The 19,421-nt window shown below is 38.6% G+C and overlaps 1 protein-coding gene across 3 annotated transcripts in view; it reads left to right on the top strand.

Annotated features, from left to right (window-relative positions):
- Positions 1-18,879, top strand: part of COLEC10 (collectin subfamily member 10) — a 54,161-nt gene extending 35,282 nt beyond the window's left edge. For 2 of the 3 annotated variants that reach the window (XM_019974079.2, XM_019974078.2), the window contains 3 exons: positions 9,668-9,721; positions 11,456-11,551; positions 14,009-18,879. In XM_019974079.2, the coding sequence (XP_019829638.1) occupies positions 9,668-9,721; positions 11,456-11,551; positions 14,009-14,400 (542 nt within the window). In that variant the 3' untranslated portion in view covers positions 14,401-18,879. The remainder of the gene's footprint in view (positions 1-9,667; positions 9,722-11,455; positions 11,552-14,008) is intronic. The other variant, XR_002182286.2, reaches the window with a different exon arrangement.
- The last annotated feature ends 542 nt before the right edge of the window (positions 18,880-19,421 follow it).

Genomic DNA, 19,421 nt, shown 5'->3' with positions numbered 1-19,421 from the left:
TATACAGCCTTGACATACTCCTTTTCCTATCTGGAACCAGTCTGTTGTTCCATGTCCAGTTCTAACTGTTGCTTCGCGACCTGCATATAGGTTTCTCAAGAGGCAGGTCAGGTGGTCTGGTATTCCCATCTTTTTCAGAATTTTGCACAGTTCATTGTGATCCACACAGTCAAAGGCTTTGGCATAGTCAATAAACCAGAAACAGATGTTTTTCTGGAACTCTCTTGCTTTTTCAATGATCCAGCAGATGTTGGCAATTTGATCTCTGGTTCCTCTGCCTTTTCTAAAACCAGCTTGCACATCAGGAAGTTCACGGTTCACATATTGCTGAAGCCTGGCTTGGAGAATTTTGAGCATTACTTTACTAGCATGTGAGATGAGTGCAATTGTGCAGTAGTTTGAGCATTCTTTGGCATTGCCTTTCTTTGGGATTGGAATGAAAACTGACCTTTTCTAGTCCTGTGGCCACTGCTGAGTTTTCCAAATTTGCTGACATATTGAGTGCAGCACTTTCACAGCATCATCTTTGAGGATTTGAAATAGCTCCACTGGAATTCCATCACCTCCACTAGCTTTGTTTGTAGTGATGCTTTCTAAGGCCTGCTTGAGTTCACATTCCTGGATGTCTGGCTCTAGGTGAATGATCACACCATCATGATTATCTTGGTCATGAAGCTCTTTTTTGTACAGTTCTTCTGTGTATTCTTGCCACCTCTTCTTAATATCTTCTGCTTCTGTTCAGTCCATACCATTTCTGTCCTTTATCGAGCCCATCTTTGCATGAAATGTTCCCTGGGTATCTCTAAGTTTCTTGAAGAGATCTTTAGTCTTTCCCATTCTGTTGTTTTCCTCTATTTCTTTGCATTGATTACTGAGGAAAGCTTTCTTATCTTTCCTTGCTATTCTTTGGAACTTTGCATTCAGATGCTTATATGTTTCCTTTTCTCCTTTGCTTTTCACTTCTCTTCTTTTCACAGCTATTTGTAAGGCCTCCCCAGACAGCCAATTTGCTTTTTTGCATTTCTTTTCCATGGGGATGGTCTTGATCCCTGTCTCCTGTACAATGTCACTAACCTCCGTCTGTAGTTCATCAGGCACTCTATCATTCTAGGCCCTTAAATCTATTTCTCACTTGCACTGTATAATCATAAGGGATTTGATTTAGGTCATACCTGAATGGTCTAGTGGTTTTCCCTACTTTCTTCAATTTAAGTCTGAATTTGGCAATAAGGAGTTCATGATCCGAGCCACAGTCAGCTCCCAGTCTTGTTTTTGCTGACTGTATAGAGCTTCTCCATCTTTGGCTGCAAAGAATATAAACAATCTGATTTTTTGTTGACCATCTGGTGATGTCCATGTGTAGAGTCTTCTCTTGTGTTGTTGGAACAGTATTTACTCTAGTTAAATTTATACAGTTATGATTTAATACTGCATCATTATGTTTACATTTCTCATAGCTGGGAATGGCACCATGTATGGTCTGCGATTGTGTATGGAAGTTTTGATAAATATTAACTTTCTATAATCAATTTGTAGATATTTTATGGTATATCTATTCTATTTAATGCATACATTTTATGTATTCATGACATACCTTCATCTTAATTTTTTTCGTATGTCTAGTCTATGCAGTTTATATGTGAGTTTTTTCAAATTGTTGCGAATCTCCAAAAAGTTCCCACCAGTGGACCACGTTATGTAGTTTGTGTATATTTCTACTTTATAAATTTCAAAAGAGTAAGATGTTTCACCCCTGCTGCACTGCCTGTTGGTCTGTGAGGTGATTCTGTCCCCACTGGAATGTATGGATTAAGAGTACTGTCTCCTTTTGCTGTTTCCCCGACACGTCATGGTGTCTTCTCCTGCCCTCTGCCTTTACTCAGACAATTTTCTACCCCTCGACACCTCTTTGTCCATCACTGTCAGTCAAAATACCTCTCATTCTTTGAAACCATAGAAAAATAGACTTCTTGATAAGGCTTTTCCTGAACCCCTCCTTTCTTTTGTGCTCCCAGCCTGAGCTTGATCATCCATTAAGCTATGAACATCTTCTACCATGGATTATTTGGTTTGTCATACAGCACAGTATTTAAGCTCTTGAGGTTCGAAATCAGAATGATTGGGTTTCAATCCACTCAGGGTCTTTCTTGTATATATTTGACCTTGTGTACATTTCTTAATCTATCTGTGCTTCAGTTCCCTCATGGACAAAATAAAGACAATAACAGCTTAAAAAAAAAGAGTCCTGTCTTCTAATCCAACTTTCTTCCATCATACTTCTCCTTGTATCAGTTTTTGGAATGGATACAAGTGTTTTGGGAGCTAGTTAAGAAGAACTTGAATAGAGGAAATATTTCATTTGGACTTAATGGAATATATCTCTGTAGTTTGTAGTCACTTCCACGTACAGTTAAGCTCCTGCTAACAATTCTGATGTAGGAATGGCTTCCAGGAATACTTCTACCACCTACCGTGCAGATGTATCCAAAGTCATGATGGAAAAGTGCAGGGGCAGAGGTCAGATCATCACAGGAATATGTCCAGGGCATCCAGCCCAAGAAATGTGTAGGTTGTACAAAAGAAACAGGGTATGAAATGTACCGGGCATTGTTCATCAGTGGAAAAATTTTCAAATCTAACAGCTCATATGTGAACAAGACTTTACAGAGGTATTTTCAAGTTTGACAATATTCTTAATTTGCATACACCATCAATAATAAGTTGTGAGGTGAGAAAAATGACTTACATTGTTTATAACAAAGACAAAATTCAGATTTCTGCTACAGGCTATGAGAGATTCACCTGCATGAATCCTTCTGCTAAGAATGACTAGTTGAGTCAAAAACAAACAAACAAACATATTTGAAGGCATGAGAGGGCAACCAAATTGAATAGACTTTAGGGGCTGTGATCTGGAGAAGAAGGGGACGGCACTAAGGTAGGCTCTACATCCTGATCCATTTTTCCTTATTTACAGATTCACATGTGAGGCAGTAAAGGACCAAGAGACTCGAGCAGAAAGTTGCTCAGACTTAATTGGTGTTCAAAGTCTGCCAGAGATGAGTGGCCCAGGAAATGGGACTCTTTTATTTTTCATTTCAAAAATAAGAACCTCCAGTTAGAACTTATGAAATTCTGAATAAAATAGTCAACACATGCCCATTAATTTTTTTTTTAATTTTAGCAAACAAAATCAAGGGGAACATTTAATATGAAAAGGAATAAAAAGGAATAGCATCAATGAAAAATTATTTAAAAATAATATTTGGTAGTGAAATATTGAACACTGCTCTCCTGATAATGGAAATGAGATAAGTATAGCCCTCATCAAGTCTAGTCAACATTATAGAAGAGGGTCTAGCCAGAGGAAAAATGCCAGAATAAGAGATAAGAATCACAATAGTTGGAAATGGAGAAATAAGAAGGTGATTAAGAAGGTGATTATTTCCTGATCATGTAACATACCCAGAAAAATCAAAAGAATCTACAGATAAGCTATTTGTATTGTTTTTAAAGATAGCTTAACAAGGGGCTTCCCAGGTGGTGCTATGGTAAGAATCCACCTGCCAATGCAGGAGCTGAAGGAGATGCAAGTTCAGTCCCTGGCAAAAAAGATCCCCTGGAGGAGGGATGACAAGCCACTCCAGTATCCTTGCCTGGAGAATCCCAAGGACAGAGGAGCCTGGTGGGAGTTGGACATGACTAAACATGCAGGCAGAGCTTTAATTTACAAAAATCAATTTTTGTTACTAAGTACTAGAAACAATTTTAAAAACTTTAAAAAAATTAAAAAGATTCCCTTTATTATAGCAAATATCTAGAAATAAATCTAACAAAAGATGTATAAGCTCTCTACAACAAACACTACATGATTATAATGAGAGAAATTAAAGATTATCTAAGGAGATGGAAGTAAAGCTACATTCATAGATTAGGAGACTCAATCTATGTTAACCTTATATAATGTGATTGCATCTCAGAAATCTTGAAGTCCAACATCCCATACTCTAGTTACACCTTTCCATCCCTTAACATATCCCTTAGACATAGTGTTAAGATGTCCCAAATTTGATCTGTAGTTTCAGTCTTCTCTCAATTAACATCCCAGAAGTAGTTCTCTTGGTATCTGATAAGCCAATTCAAAATTTATATGGAAATGAAAAGGACCATGGATACCCAAAGACTATCTTGAAAAATAAAGACAAAAGTGAAAGATTTAAATCAAATAAATGTTATAAATTAATGTTTAATAAATTTAAGCATTTATTATAAAGCTAAGCAATTACAATAATGTTGATTTAGTGCAGAGACAAATAGACCAGTGGAAAGAAATAAACAACGCAGAAACAGACCCCAAACTTGAGTTATGCAAAGGTGATATTTTGAAATGGGAAATGAGACACCTATCAATAAATATTGCTAGGTCAAGTGGATGAATATGAATGCAGCCAAACATACACAGCATATTATATATGAAAAGAACAATTGTAGATGCACAAAATTCATTTATTAATTAAAATGTTACATTTTTAAGTGAATTTTGTAATGTGGCACTTGACTACTTGTAAAATTTAGTCATTTAGTTTTATTTCTTTTCTTATAATGTGTTGATTTTTATCAGTACTTTTTAATTTGGAATTTGGTATTTTTTTTAAAAAGTCTCCTCAAATTGTATAAGCTTTGGATAAAATCATCATGAATCTGCCTCTGGTTATATCAGCTTCACTTAACAAATGTTTAAGGGATGGAAAGGTGTAACTAGAGTATGGGATGTTGGACTTCAAGATTTCTGAGATGCAATCACATTATATAAGGTTAAGATCTCAAGTATTTCCCTAGAGATGAGCAGAAGTAGAGGGGGAAACTAAGTTATTGCAGTGAACACATCCAAAATTCAAGACCTTCATTTTTCAGTGAATTATTCTAGATGTTGAACTTTCCTAGATTTAGATATGTCAAATCTAGATGAGACTCCAACCAGGAGAGTTGAAGTTCATGACTTTGAGCCAAGTCTTAATCCTTCCATAGATTAAGACTAGATAACTCTTGAAGAGAGGGTGGTAAACAACAGAGACAAGGGGAAGGTCGAAAACTGTACTATGATTATCTGAGCCTCAAAATGGATGAAGTTCCAAATATTGGAGAAGCAGCAGTCTGGAACGGATAGGGTTAAAAGATGCTCACTCCTTGGAAGGAAAGTTATGACCAACCTAGATAGCATATTCAAAAGCAGAGACATTACTTTGCCAACAAAGGTTCGTCTGGTCAAGGCTATGGTTTTCCCTGTGGTCATGTATGGATGTGAGAGTTGGACTGTGAAGAAGGCTGAGCGCCAAAGAATTGATGATTTTGAACTGTGGTGTTGGAGAAGACTCTTGAGAGTCCCTTGGACTGTAAGGAGATCCAACCAGTCCATTCTGAAGGAGATCAGCCCTGGGATTTCTTTGGAAGCAATGATGCTAAAACTGAAACTCCAGTACTTTGGCCACCTCATGTGAAGAGTTGACTCATTGGAAAAGACTCTGATACTGAGAGGGATTGAGGGCAAGAGGAGAAGGGGACGACAGAGGATGAGATGGCTGGATGGCATCACTGACTCGATGGACGTGAGTCTGAGTGAACTCCAGGAGTTGGTGATGGACAGAGAGGCCTGGCGTGCTGCGATTCATGGGGTCGCAAAGAGTCGGCCACGACTGAGCGGCTGAACTGAACTGATCTGATCTTCTTCAGGCCAATTCCTTATTCAAACTCTTATATATATGCACCTAGTGCACACCTATCACTGTATTATCACTATGCCTTGTTAACTTGTCTGTCATTCAACAGGCTATGAATTTCTGGAGGAAATGAACGGAAGCTATATCAGATCTATTTGTTTAAATACATATAAGTTGTATTGGGGAAATCCTGCTTTTTAATCATTTTATTCTAATGTCTACTATAAAGGAGAAACTAAATGTTTATTGCATTAAGAATGAAAAAATAAATGATATATGTCATTTCCTATGATGTGACTCTCTTTTCTACTCTTTATTTCTGTTAGCTACTACTTTCCCTTAACATTAGTTTTCAATACTGGCTAAGTTTTTTTCTCCTCCAGAGATATGCCTTGAAAATTTATGAGCATGTCCTGGAATATTTTTGAAAATGGAGGTTCAGTGTTCTGGCTCACCTGGATTAATTTCATTTTTAATCTGTACTTTGAAATTTATTGTCCTCATTTTGTCGCTGGTCCTTCTAAATTTTTCACTGACTCAGATTAATCTCAACTTTCTGGGCTGACCTTAATGTTGTCACTTGAATGGAGAAGGTAGCTTTCTGGATGTCAATATTTCATTTCAGGAATAGGAAAGGATGATTTAGTATAGGTAAATTCAATCTCATAGCAAAATAGATGCTTTTATTTAAGGTCGATAATCCTTTTACAGTGACAGTATCACAGTGTTTTGTTTGTTTAAATGCAACCTCTGATTCTTCAACCTTAAGACAGTTAATACAGAGGTGTTCTCACTTATGGGTCAAAAATTAATTTTTATATGTGGCTTTAAACCAGATTTCATTTTGGGGAAATAGACTCAATGAGCTCACATCCACCATGAACTGGCTAACTACTTGGCACGCTTTCCGTTACTGTAACTCTGATTTAGTGCATGGAAGCAAACGTTGGTTAAATACCCTCTACAAGTCAAGCACAGACCTAATCCCATGACATTGTCTAATTTATCCTTCTTATGACTTTAGGCACCATCATTCCACTTTAAAAATGAAGAAATGGAAATTTAAAGGAATTAAGTAACTGGTCCATGTTTAGCTAGTAAGACGCAGAGTCAGTATTCAAACCCTGGTTGTTCAGACTTCTGCGGTTTTTCACTCCACCATACTGTTTTGACTTCCCCATCTGTTAAAAAAAGGAAAAGAATTCATGTCAAAATACTGGAACATAGTCACAGTGCTTACATCTTCTCAGAAAAAGTCCATGTATCAATTCAAGAATCTATTCTCTACATTGTTAACATCCAGTTAAAGGCTGCTGTTTCAAAGAAGCCTTCCTTTCCTACTCTGATCCGCAGTCATCTTTGCCTTCTTTGAATACCCACCAGACATTTCTTTTCTCTCTGTTAGGGAGTAATAGAGCTAGTGTCTCATCTCCTTGGTCTCTTATGTGCTCTTTGTTTTCCTTAAAAACCTAACATTTTGGCCGTGCTGCACAGCCTGTGGGATCCTACTTCCTCAACTAGGGATTGAACCAGCATCCTCAGCAGTGAAAGCATGGAGTCCCAACCACTGGACTACCAGCGAAGTTCTCCAAAAGCCTAAAATTTTCTAAAGCAAATACTTTATGAATACTTTTTAAATGTTTATTATTGGACTTAGACCAGAACTAGGATCATAGCAGAGCTAGAATCAGTTTTCAACTCATGTTGAATTGAAAGAGATTCACACATAAAGAAAATAAACTATTTTTAAATTAAAATATGAAGCCAGATTCATATGATCTTTCAAATCCATACTGTTTTTGGTGATGATAAGACTTATATTACTTTCAACATTAGAGCTCTTTTTGAAGATTTTGCTTCCCTTCATTATATTGTTGGTTAAATTACTTGAAAAGTACCGCAATCTGGGAAGTCAGAAGTGGTTGGGTTTTAATAGCAGCACTGCTTTTGAATTGTTGGATGTCCTTGAGTCATTCATTTTGCCTTCCTCTCAATTTCTTCAGTTGTTAGAATAAAGATAATGATAGCACATAGCTCATTGGATTTCATATAACAATACCTCTAAAGTATCCAAACAATACTTGACAAATGATTGGCACTCAGCAAACATATATTCCCTTTCTTCCATTAACATTGTCTCAAATCCAGTCTTATCTTTTCCAGTTTACACATAAGAGAAATGAGGAGTTTTCAGGACACAGATCTGATGTGTCCAGATCAATCTTCCTTATCAGGATGCTTGGCATACTTTTATGCTTCTTTCCCAACTACTGCTGTACGGGATCTACTACCTGCCTCCCACCTCCACCTGCTGAAACTCCAGCACCATCACCTCAGGAGAGCCTTCCTCCATTCCTCCAGCTGGAGCACTATCTCTGCCAGCTCCCTCTAACATTGGACAGAGTATGTTATCTCTGTACATGGTATCTCTTACAATATTTACCACATTCCATTGTCATAGATTTCACCATGGTCTCATTTCATCTAAGCCCAAGGTTCAGAGACATTCCAGTGCATACTCAAATTACATTCAGAGTTTCAAGGAGCCCCCTCCTTTTATCTGGGGAGCTCCTGAAGGTCTGGCATCACTGTAAAGAAAAGCATCCATGTGAGTCAATTAGGAAAGGCTCAGCAAATCCTTGATGCCCCGGTCAGCATGAATTTCTGGATGATCAATGATCAACAAGCACAGGACTCTTAATGAAAAGTGATCAGCAAAGACAGAATAGCTAATGGACAGGCAATATGGGGGATCCTTTCAGTTTTCCCTTTTTGTTGGGAAAGGAAGGAATTAGGCAGAACCTCAATGCTGACTCCATTCCCCTTTACATTGTCCCCTCCGTTATTTACCCAATTCCTGGCCATATCATTGTCCTACAAGAGTAAACCTCATACTCTTCTTTAGCCTGTATGACTATCATCCTGTATTTATCTCCCTGAATTTTTTCTTATTCTTTTTCCAGATCTCCACTGAAGCATAAGCTCTATTTTACTTCTATCAGGATCTTCTCTTTTGATTCCCCCAAAGTTCAGCCAAACATTTCCTCTTATAAATCAAAAGCTTTTGCTTTCAATTATTGTGTCTGATGTGGACTTCAAGAGCCTATTTTGAAGTTGAAAAAAGTCAACTTTTTTTTCTCTCTGCTTTAACAATTCTGATTCTCAAATTTATTTTGTCGACGTCTCTGATTAAGAAAAAGGTCACATAAAAAAAAGAGCAGAAAGGAAAATTATCAAGGTTGATATTTCAGAATAAGATTTTTGACACAACTTAATATTATCAGTATTTGCATACATCACATCTCTTCCAAAAAGCATAAATTCTTTCAAGCCAAAAGTTTAATCTTGTCTCTCTTTATCTCTTTTCAAAGTACCAAGCAAATGTTTTGTCTTTCATAGAGTAAGTAAATAGTATGTATTTGTTGAATTAAATTGAAAAAGCACAATATATGTTTTTGAAAATCCAAGGGCAAAGCCACATGGAAGAACTTAGGGGCATAATATAATAAATACACAGACACTGTGTTATGCTAATCAATTGATTCAGATATGTAAAGCAATGGAACTTTAAAAATTAAAAACATGCAGAATATTGTATTAGCTGTGCCTAGAAGGCCACATTATAAAAACATGTTAGTGGCATAAATGACACAAAATTAAATGTTTATACATTCAGCTGGAATTCTGTATTCCATCTAATTAAATTATGACTTATTTGATTAGTTATACCTGTGCAGCCAACTCAAAACCAAATTATTTTTATAATATTAGTAAATATTACTTGGAGATACTACAAATGAAGTTTAAAACCTCTTTCTTCTTATTTTAGGTACGTAATATATTGTCTGCCTGATATAATTATATTTCATTATATTTTATGCATTTAATTCTACTCCTTAATAGTACTATTTTATTTAGTTGTTCTTTTCATGGCTATTGTTTTTCTTCAGGTGACAAAGGGGAAAAGGGTTTGCCTGGAATACCTGGTGGAAAAGGCAAAGCAGGTATAATATGCTCATTTTTTCTTTTTTAAATTAATTTTTATTGTAGTGTGGTTGCTTTACAATGTTGTATTAGTTTCTACTGTACAGCAAAATGAATCAGCCACATTTTCTTTATCCATTCCTCTGTTGATAGATATTCAGGTTGCTTTTCTTTTTAATTTTTAACATCATTACAAAACTATTTGTCTCAAAAATAAATATATTTAATAGAAGAACAATAGTCTGTTCAGTGTGATTAACCTCCTTTTCCTTGGGCCAGAGGGAAGGAAGGAAGGAAATTCTCCTCTCTCTCCAGTGGTGACTTTTCAGGCCCTGTGGAAGGGGTGGAAGGACGGTGGTTCATTCCACCTCTGCCACGCTTGCTTGAGGTAGCAATTCTAGTACATCAGGAAGCAGCCCTCATCCCCCTAGACCAAGAGGAAAATCCACAAGGGCCTCAGCAATAGGACCAGCAATAGGCTCAGCCTTTCACCAGAGTCTCAACCAAACACTGGCCAAGCATTTTGTCACCAGCAAACTGGCCTGATGGACAGAGTCCTGGCGGTTACAGAACATGCATCAGTGGTCCGGAAGCCTCTCCCTGATACTGAAAAGAGGACTCTTTCCAGTGCTTGATGCAGGGAAAGAAAGTAGCCCATTCCTGGTGAGCTTCTATTATTTCTATCCGTAAAGGTGTGAGCGCATGCGTGCTTAGTTGCTCAGTCATATCAGACTCTTTGTGACCCCATGGACTGTAGCCTGCCAAGCTTCTCTGTCCATGGGATTTTCCCAGCAAGAATACTGGAGTGGGTTGCCATTTCCTCCTCCAGGGGATCTTCCCTACCCAAGGGATCAAACCCACATCTTTTGCATCTCCTTCATTGGCAAGTGGATTCTCTACCACTGAACCACCTGGGAAGCCCTTATCCATAAAGATGTAGAGAAGCCTAAGAACTGTTTTAAATTCCTTATATTTAACTGTGAATATGGATAAATAAAGCCACAGATTTTCCCCCCCTTTGGCTAGTAAAATTCATTTTGCTTTTCAACCATCGGATAAAAAAGCAAATGGAAATGTTGACATGAAGCATAGTTAAATAGGAAAAAAGAAGCATTTACTTTACATCATTTTCCTTACAGCTTTTTCTCAGCCACATTATCAGTAGGTGATTGAAAAGGTAAATGAGTGAAGGGGAACTAGTGGCAGAAATTAAAATCATAGTTAATCCACAAATGGGACAACTTGCTCTTAAAATTATAAGATGAATCTATTCACAAGATTTAAACTTAGTCTCGAAACATTAAGCTATACTCCAAATGGATAATCAGAATTAACATTAATTTTGTCATGAAAGGTTTCTCCCAACTAACAATACAGTAACACAAGAGAAAACTAGAAATATGTTTTTAAAACACTGTAAAGATTTTATTCTGAGACTGTAGAGGTACATTCTGTGTTCAACAAAAATGCCAAATGATTCCCAATATGTGAGCAGTGGTTCGTCACATTTACTGTTCTTTTTAAAAAACTGGTTTAGAACTCTCTTTTAACTCCTTCAAATTATTGTAAAAGATGTATTCAGAATTCCTGTATATTGGAAACCTTGTCTTTAGTAAAAGACAAAAAGCATCACCATTCACAGAAAGACATAGCTAGACTAGAAAAAGACAGTAAATATTGGGAAGAGAGCAATTGCCTCTCTTATCCATTCTTCATGGGCATCAACATGAATTGACAGCTTTGTCATTTAAAAGGTACTGTCTGTGATTGTGGAAGATACCGAAAAGTTGTTGGACAGCTAGACATCAGTGTGGCTCGCCTTAAGACTTCAATGAAGTTTGTTAAGAATGGTGAGTCTATTCTCATTTGCTTTGTGGTATTTATCCATGGATCTATCTCCTTCAACATGGCAATTCTGGGATTTTCCTGGCTGTCTAGTGGTTAGGGCTCTACCCTTCCACTGCAAGGGGCATGGTTTCTTTCTCTGGCTGAGGAACCAAGATCTTGAATGTCACATGACCTAAATAAATAAATAAATGCAAATTTAAAAATAAAACAATCTTTTTCTTAAAGAAACAAAAACAAACAAACCACTGCAATTCCAATATCCCTAGCAGAAACTAACTTAGTTTGGGCAAAGGATTATTGAGAGAGTGTCTCCAGTTTATAGCTCTCTTAGAATCCTGATTATCCACTTACTCTAGTATACTTCAGGTCCTGTGGACATACATATGTCCATTCCTATAGGTAGAAAAGGGGATTTTAGTGACAGAGGGGGAGGGAGAAAAGGCAGAGTTTGAGTACCTGGGCCTTAAGAAAAAAAGAGACAACAAGAGCCCAACAACCAGCATCTTAGAAAATAAAAATAGTCATGAAAACAGTAGTTGCTTTGTTGATTACTTGCAATAATACTAATTTTTATGATTAGACTGAAGTTTAGAGAGATTACCTTGCCCATAGATACACGCTAATGAGCAGTGGAGGAAGGATTTGAATACAAGGATTTGAATTCACTGACTCCTCTGCCCTCAGTACAAGTCAGTGAGAACATCATGCATTTCTCTAAACTGTGCTAGTCCACGTTAGCCCTTTTTGTTTTCTCTCGTATTTCCCCAGGATGGTTAGCAGTAAAACCCTTAAAGTGGGGCTTATGTGCTCGCTCCTGAGACAGTATGAATCAGGGAGCTGTTCTAGTTGCTGTTACAACTATTTTCACTTTGTTGTACTTTTATTTATTGGCTTGGCCAAAAAGTTTATTTGGGGTTTTCCATACAATGGTACAGAAATATTATAATCCAGGAGTATTTACTTACATTAATAGAGGCACACAAATGCTGCCTTGTGTCCATCCTCATCTTGTAATACTAGAGGCATAGGAAATGTTTGATATTAATTAACCCTCAGTTATAACTCTGGTTATAACCTGTACAGATGCTGCCTCTGACCTGACTTTGACCCCAATGAATAAACCAAACTCCAGAGGTTTAACATAGTGCTATAGTTCTTAACATTTGAGTTCTCATAGTTTTATTTGTGAATTTTAACTTATAGGCCCTTAAGGGTATATATACATATATATGTGTTTGTGTGTGCTTGAACCACAAAGCCCAAAACATATATAGCATATCATGGTCTTGGGATGATACTGACTTCCTAATTCTCTCCTGAATCTTACTCAGAAGCTCAATCTATTTTATGTACCTGAAGTGAATTATGTGTTGTTGTTCAGTTTGCTAAGTCCTGTCCAGTGCCTTGAGACCCCATGGACTGCAGCACACCAGTCTTCCCTGTCCTTCACTGTCTCCCACAGCTTGCTCAAACTCATGTCCGTGGATTCACTGATGTCATCCAACCATCTCATTCTCTATGGCCCCCTTCTCCTCTTGCCTTCAATCTTTCCCATTCTCAGGGTCTTTTCCAATGAGTCAGCTCTTCACATCAGGTGTTCAAAGTATTAGAGCTTCAGCTTCAGCATCAGTCCTTCCAATGAATATTCAGGATTGATTTCCTTTAGGATTGACTGATTTGATCTCCTTGCAGTCCAGGAGTGAAGTACAGACCATCTCAGTTGATGCATATATTCACAGTCTGGGAACCTGGCCAGAAGTGGATGAAATTCTATATTATTTCTGTATCAGTCCAATAAGCCTTTACCACTATCCTGCACTGTTGCAGGCACTGAGACTACAGAGTGACAAGGACATGGTCTTGGGCCTTAAGATGTTCACAAGCTTAAGAGATACACAATTAGGCTAAAATGTGTCGAGTGCTATGAAGTAAAGGGGTCAGTGGGAACACAGGGGAGAAAGCACAACAGCACCTGTCTCTGTCCAGGGGCATTGGAAAGGCTCTTATAGGAGAAAGCATTTTGACTGAAATCTGAAGGATGGGTAGGAATTTGCCAGATTAAGCACCAAGAAGACTTTCCAGGCATGAAAGGCATGGAAGGGGAAGAGGGAAGGGTGTGCTCATGGAACTATAAGGGTGGAAAAAGCATACATTAGGGGGGAAAGATTATCTGAGACGAGCTGGGTGACAGTTCATATAACATATCTTTGTCCAAACAGCTCTCTGCTTCACACTGTGTGGGAAGTAAAGGAGGAAAGACAGGGGAGGGCCAGTGACAGGAATTGGTTCTTTATCAGACAGCTACAAAGGTGGACAAAACACTGAAGCAGTGCCTACTTCATGATAGGCAAAAGAATTGTTAAATCTTGAATAAATTTATTTAAATCTAGCAATATTATATACTTAGCTTTTCTCTGTTTGAGACAGATAATCACGTTCTTCTTTTCCTCACTGCAAAGTCATAGCAGGGATTAGGGAAACCGAAGAGAAATTCTACTACATCGTGCAGGAGGAGAAGAACTACAGGGAATCCCTGACCCACTGCCGCATCCGGGGTGGAATGCTAGCCATGCCCAAGGACGAAGCTGCCAACACGCTGCTGGCTGACTACGTCTCCAAGAGTGGCTTCTTCCGGGTGTTCATCGGGGTGAACGACCTGGAGAGGGAGGGTCAGTATGTGTTCACAGATAACACTCCCCTGCAGAACTACAGCAACTGGAAGGAGGGTGAGCCCAGCGACCCCTATGGCCACGAGGACTGTGTGGAGATGCTGAGCTCAGGCAGATGGAATGATACCGAGTGCCATCTTACCATGTACTTTGTCTGTGAATTCATCAAGAAGAAAAAGTAACGTCCCTCACCCTACACATTCGTCATTTCCCTGGGACTATCGTCGCTGTTATTTTTATCCATCCTTTTCTAATTATACTACATTCATTCTGACTCCAGCCAAGTGAGAAATGCTAGACTAAACTTTGGGATCTTCATCGCCATGCTTATCCATGATGATTTTGATCATTTTCATACATGGTATGTTATTGATTCAGTAGCTCACCAGGTTAGGTGTCCCAAGAGAGAACGTGAATCACTCATTGTATAGGAGATGGCTGTCTACTTCTCAAATGGAATGTTCTCTTGACATTTGCTATGTTGATTCTCTCTAAGGCCCTGAACCACTGTCTATATGGCCCAGTGGATGATGAATTGAACAGTGGGTTGATGACTAGGCTCAAAGCCAGATATATGAGAAGGCTTCTATTAGTAATGTCAAGGTATTATCTGTCTTTGAACCCAAGGTCCCCAGTTCTTTGACCAGTCACCCACCACGGCCATAGCCACACTCGCAAGGTCCTCTGTTTGCACAGGCATAGAAATACTTTAACCTTACACCTCTATATGAGGACCTTCTAGCCTAGTGACCTATTCTAGGCCATGTGGAATCATATAGTTAAATTTTATGCTTCTGATTGACAGCCTTCACTGAAGTATACCAAACATGGGCCGCCTTTATGTACACCCACAACTTAATCCCAGGCTTCCAGATATTAACCCTCTGATCTGAGGAAAAGGGAACTCTAGAAATTGAAAAGATAAAAAGAGAAACAAATATTGTATATTAATGCATGTATGTGGAATCTAGAAAAATGGTACAGATGAATCTATTTGTAGGGCAGGAACAGAGATGCAGATGTGGTGAACAGTCATGTGGAAATGGGGAAGAGGGAGTGAGGAAGAACTGGGAGATGTGGGTTGATGTACTTGCACTGCCATGTGTAAAACATATAGCTAGTGGGAAGCAGCTGTATGGCACAGGAGGTTCAGCTCGGTGCTCTATGGTGACCTGGAAAGGTAGGGTGGGGGAGAGGGAGGGGGTTCCAAAAGATAGGGGATGTATGTATACTATAGCTGATGTACTTGGTGGTGTAGCAGAAACTAACACAACGTTGCAAAGCAACTATACAGCCCCGCCCAAGAAAGAACCCTCCCCAAAGAGAAAAGGCTAGTTCCCAAACAGTATCATTTATACTCTTGTGCTAAGATGACCTCCTTCTATTAATATGTCTCCATTTTTTCCTCATCTTAGGTTTATCCATAGCAACTTTCCTTCTCTTGGGCATGGAGAATGAGGGAAAGAGTTTGTGAAGCCTTCAGAGAACTCTGGAAACTTCACAGTGCTACTAACATCATGTCTCTAAGGTCTTTGCCTCTAATATATCACTCATGGTGACATTTCACGGCAGGTGCTTTATTCTGTGTAACTGTATGTTGTAAAAACCTCACATCAGTGGTGCTTTCCTATGATATCACAAGATGTCATTTCCTATGATGTCATTTCCTATGATGTCATTTCCTATGACATTTCTCCCATGACATCACAACAGTGTGTCAAGTATGGCATTTGGAACATGCCTAAGACTCACCTATATTATAATACTAAACTGGTAAAATTCTACTTTGAACTGCAGATCAAACCTCAAAGCAGCTCTCATTTGAAATTTAAAAATAAAAGTTCAGCCAAACCCTAGATTATCCCCTTGTAAACTGCTGCTCCTGTTGTAGTTTGTGACATATAATTAGACTGTTTAAAATGCTGGCAAAATAGTTAATGAAGTAAGAGAAACAGATCAACAACATATGTTCACCTTAAACCATCTGTTCATGATTTCATCCATGACTAACTGGTTAGGAGAATGGATTTAATTAGGTTATTTCTGTGAATGTTTCAAGGGTCACAAACTCAGGTCCTACAGGGGCCACACAGATGACATAAATAAATGACATGGTACAGGTGCGGACCCTGGTACAATGAACACAGACTGCCCTCCTAAAGAAACTGCTTTAGTCGTTGCTGTTTTTGCCATGAAGGACCCAGTGCCACTACATGATCTGATATTTAAGAGAAGTCAGAAAGCTGGAAATTTGTGAGATAGTCTTCTATTTTTAAAAGATGGTGACTCATGATTCTTAATCTAAATTCTAAGTCATATAAAACAGTCTGCTAGACAAAACTGTGACCTCTCCACTTCTCACCTCTGAAGAAAAGTTCTGAAGGTTCTAACTATATAGTAGGTCATTAGGACACAGTGATGTCAAAGTCAAGGTCGCCCATTTATACCACACTCAATTCAGCTCCAAAGTCAAGGCCAGCCATTTATACCACATTCAATTCAGCTCAATAACAGGAATTTGGTCAATGTTTATCATTCATCAGGTTAATAAACTAGTTATGGATTCAGACTTTTGAGAATATGGCATATTTTGAAGGCAGAGCAATTAAATCAGAATTACAGAGCGAGACGTTAGATCAAAGTCAGGATCCTTGAGTAGAATGCCAGCCAAGAGCTCAAGGAACAAGAGTCTAGAAATACTTTGGTAGGTAGGTTTAGTCGCCAAGTCGTGTCCAGCTCGTGTGACCCCCATGAGGTCACACCCACCAGGTGTGTAGCCCACCAGGCTCCTCTGTCCATGGGATTCTCCAGGCAAGAATACTGGAGTGGGTTGCCATGTCCTCCTCCAGGGGATCTTCCTGACCCAGGGATCGAACCTTGGTTTCCTGTATTGCAGGCAGACTCTCTACCGAATGATCCACCAGGGATGACTTCCAGGATAAGAAAATAGAGAGGGAACAGACACCAAACAGTGCTGACAGGCAGCTTACATCAGGACCCATATTCTGAGTTGTTCTAAGCTCCCCTAAGTGTGAATATTAATTATGTGTACTGTCAACTCTATTCTTATTTCTCTTATGATCTTTGTAATAATAACAACATTTCTCTTAATGACTCATCTTTGCTGCCATACTTCCAAGAGAAGATGACAGAGTTTCAGTAAATAGGATTTATCCTGCAATCTTGCCTGGGAGAAATTTCGAAGACACCACATACTTGATTAGATTTGTGGTGAAACTTACTTTGTGCTTACAAAATAAATGCCCTCACATATTTATTTTCCAAGTAATCCTGATAAACTCTAAGTATGAAGGGCAGACATTTTTAATGCCATCTTCCCAAAGAGAATACTGAGGTCCAAGGAAGCCAAGCAATTTACCAAAATCAATATGTGAGAAAAGCAGAACTCCAGCCTGCTGATTAAAGCTCTCAATCCAGTGTTCTCTCCTGATTTTACTCTTATTTTGAATGGAATTTCATCCATGATTCTCTTGTGATAACAGAGGTTCAGATAATCTCTCTTGATTACTTTCCAAAGTTAAAGATCAGGGCTAATTAACAGAGATGCTAGCAGTTCAGAAATGTGTGTTACAGATATGGTTCTAGCAGGTTTCTCTTTAAATTTGAGAATGTCTACACATGTCATTCGGAGAAGGCAATGGCAACCACTCCAGTACTCTTGCCTGGAAAATCCCATGGACGGAGGAGCCTGGTAGTCTGTAGTCCATGGGGTTGCTAAGAGTGGGGCACGACTAAGCGACTTCACTTTCACTTTTCACTTTCCTGCATTGGAGAAGGAAATGGCAACCCACTCCAGTATTCTTGCCTGGAGAATCCCAGGGACAGAGGAGCCTAGTGGGCTGCTGTCTGTGGGGTCGCACAGAGTCAGACATGACTGAAGCGACTTAGCAGCAGCAGCAGCAGCACACATGTCATTAAAGTTGAGGAGGTGACAGTGCAGCATCACTATAGTCTTACAGATAACTTACAGGGATAACTATAGGGAAAGCAAAACAAATATCTTAAAGGCATGATACAAATGAACTTATTTAGAAAATAGAAACAGACTCACAGACATAGAGAATGAACTTACGGTTGCCAGGGTGGGGAAAGGATAGGGGGAGGGACAGTTAGGGAGTTTGGGGTGGACAGATACACAATGCTGTATTTAAAATGGATAACCAACAAGGACCTACTTACTGTATAGCAAAGGGAACTCTGCTCAAGTTATGTGGCACCCTGAATGGGAGAGGAGCTTGGGGGAGAATGGATACGTGTATATGTATGGCTGAGTCTCTTTGCTGTCCACCTGAACTGCACAACGTTGTTAATCGGCTATACTCCAATATAAAAATATAAAATGAGCAAGCAATTATTTGTCCCATAACATAATTCAGTAGAGCATTCCCTTAAATAGCATTTAAAATAAATTTCATTCTCAAAAGATAACTATTGATTCAACTTTTTAGGAATATAGCTGGGCATTTCCCAAGGATGACACAAAGGTTCCAGGGGATGAAAATTAAAAATTTATTCACAGCTGCACAACACTGCCTTCTCAAAGCAACACATTCTATAACTAGGCAAGAGGAAAGAGCTTATGTCCAGAGTCATCGCCTAAACACAATAAAAAGGTCCTGTGTTGAGACACATATAACCAACATTGATTACAGTTTGGATAATTCACCCATAAAAACTACTGGTATTAAAAAAAAATGTATTTTTTCCTGCTAAGACGTATGTTGCCCAAATATGAACTGCTTTGATTGTTATTAACCAATTAATTTTTAGCTCTCTGGATTGCATACCTGGAGACATAAAACAGCTATGGAATAAGAAAAGTTAACAAAATAGCAGTACCCACTGCAGTTGCCGCAGTTATGGTATACATACATTTTTTTATATGAGACTTTCTTTTACTGCCCCCCAACAGATGGCCATAAAGTCCATATCCGAAGGGTTTTAGTAATTTGCTAACCCCATTTGAATTCTTTTTCTTACAGTGAACTAAAATACTTCCCTCTGATGTCCATCTGTCTTTCTGCTGTTTATAACTCTGAAAGGCCTGGCCCTGAGACAAGCTAGGGCAGGCTCTTAATGAAAATACAAATCAGGGCAGGAGAACTGTGCTCACTATGGCACTGGTTACTAAGGTGAATATCAAGTTTTGCACATGTCTCTAAACCTAGATGTTATGCCCTAC

This window comes from Bos indicus, chromosome 14 (genome assembly GCF_029378745.1).
Source record: "Bos indicus isolate NIAB-ARS_2022 breed Sahiwal x Tharparkar chromosome 14, NIAB-ARS_B.indTharparkar_mat_pri_1.0, whole genome shotgun sequence".
Classification (NCBI taxonomy): Eukaryota; Metazoa; Chordata; class Mammalia; order Artiodactyla; family Bovidae; genus Bos; species Bos indicus.
This window is presented reverse-complemented; position numbering and strand designations above follow the sequence as displayed.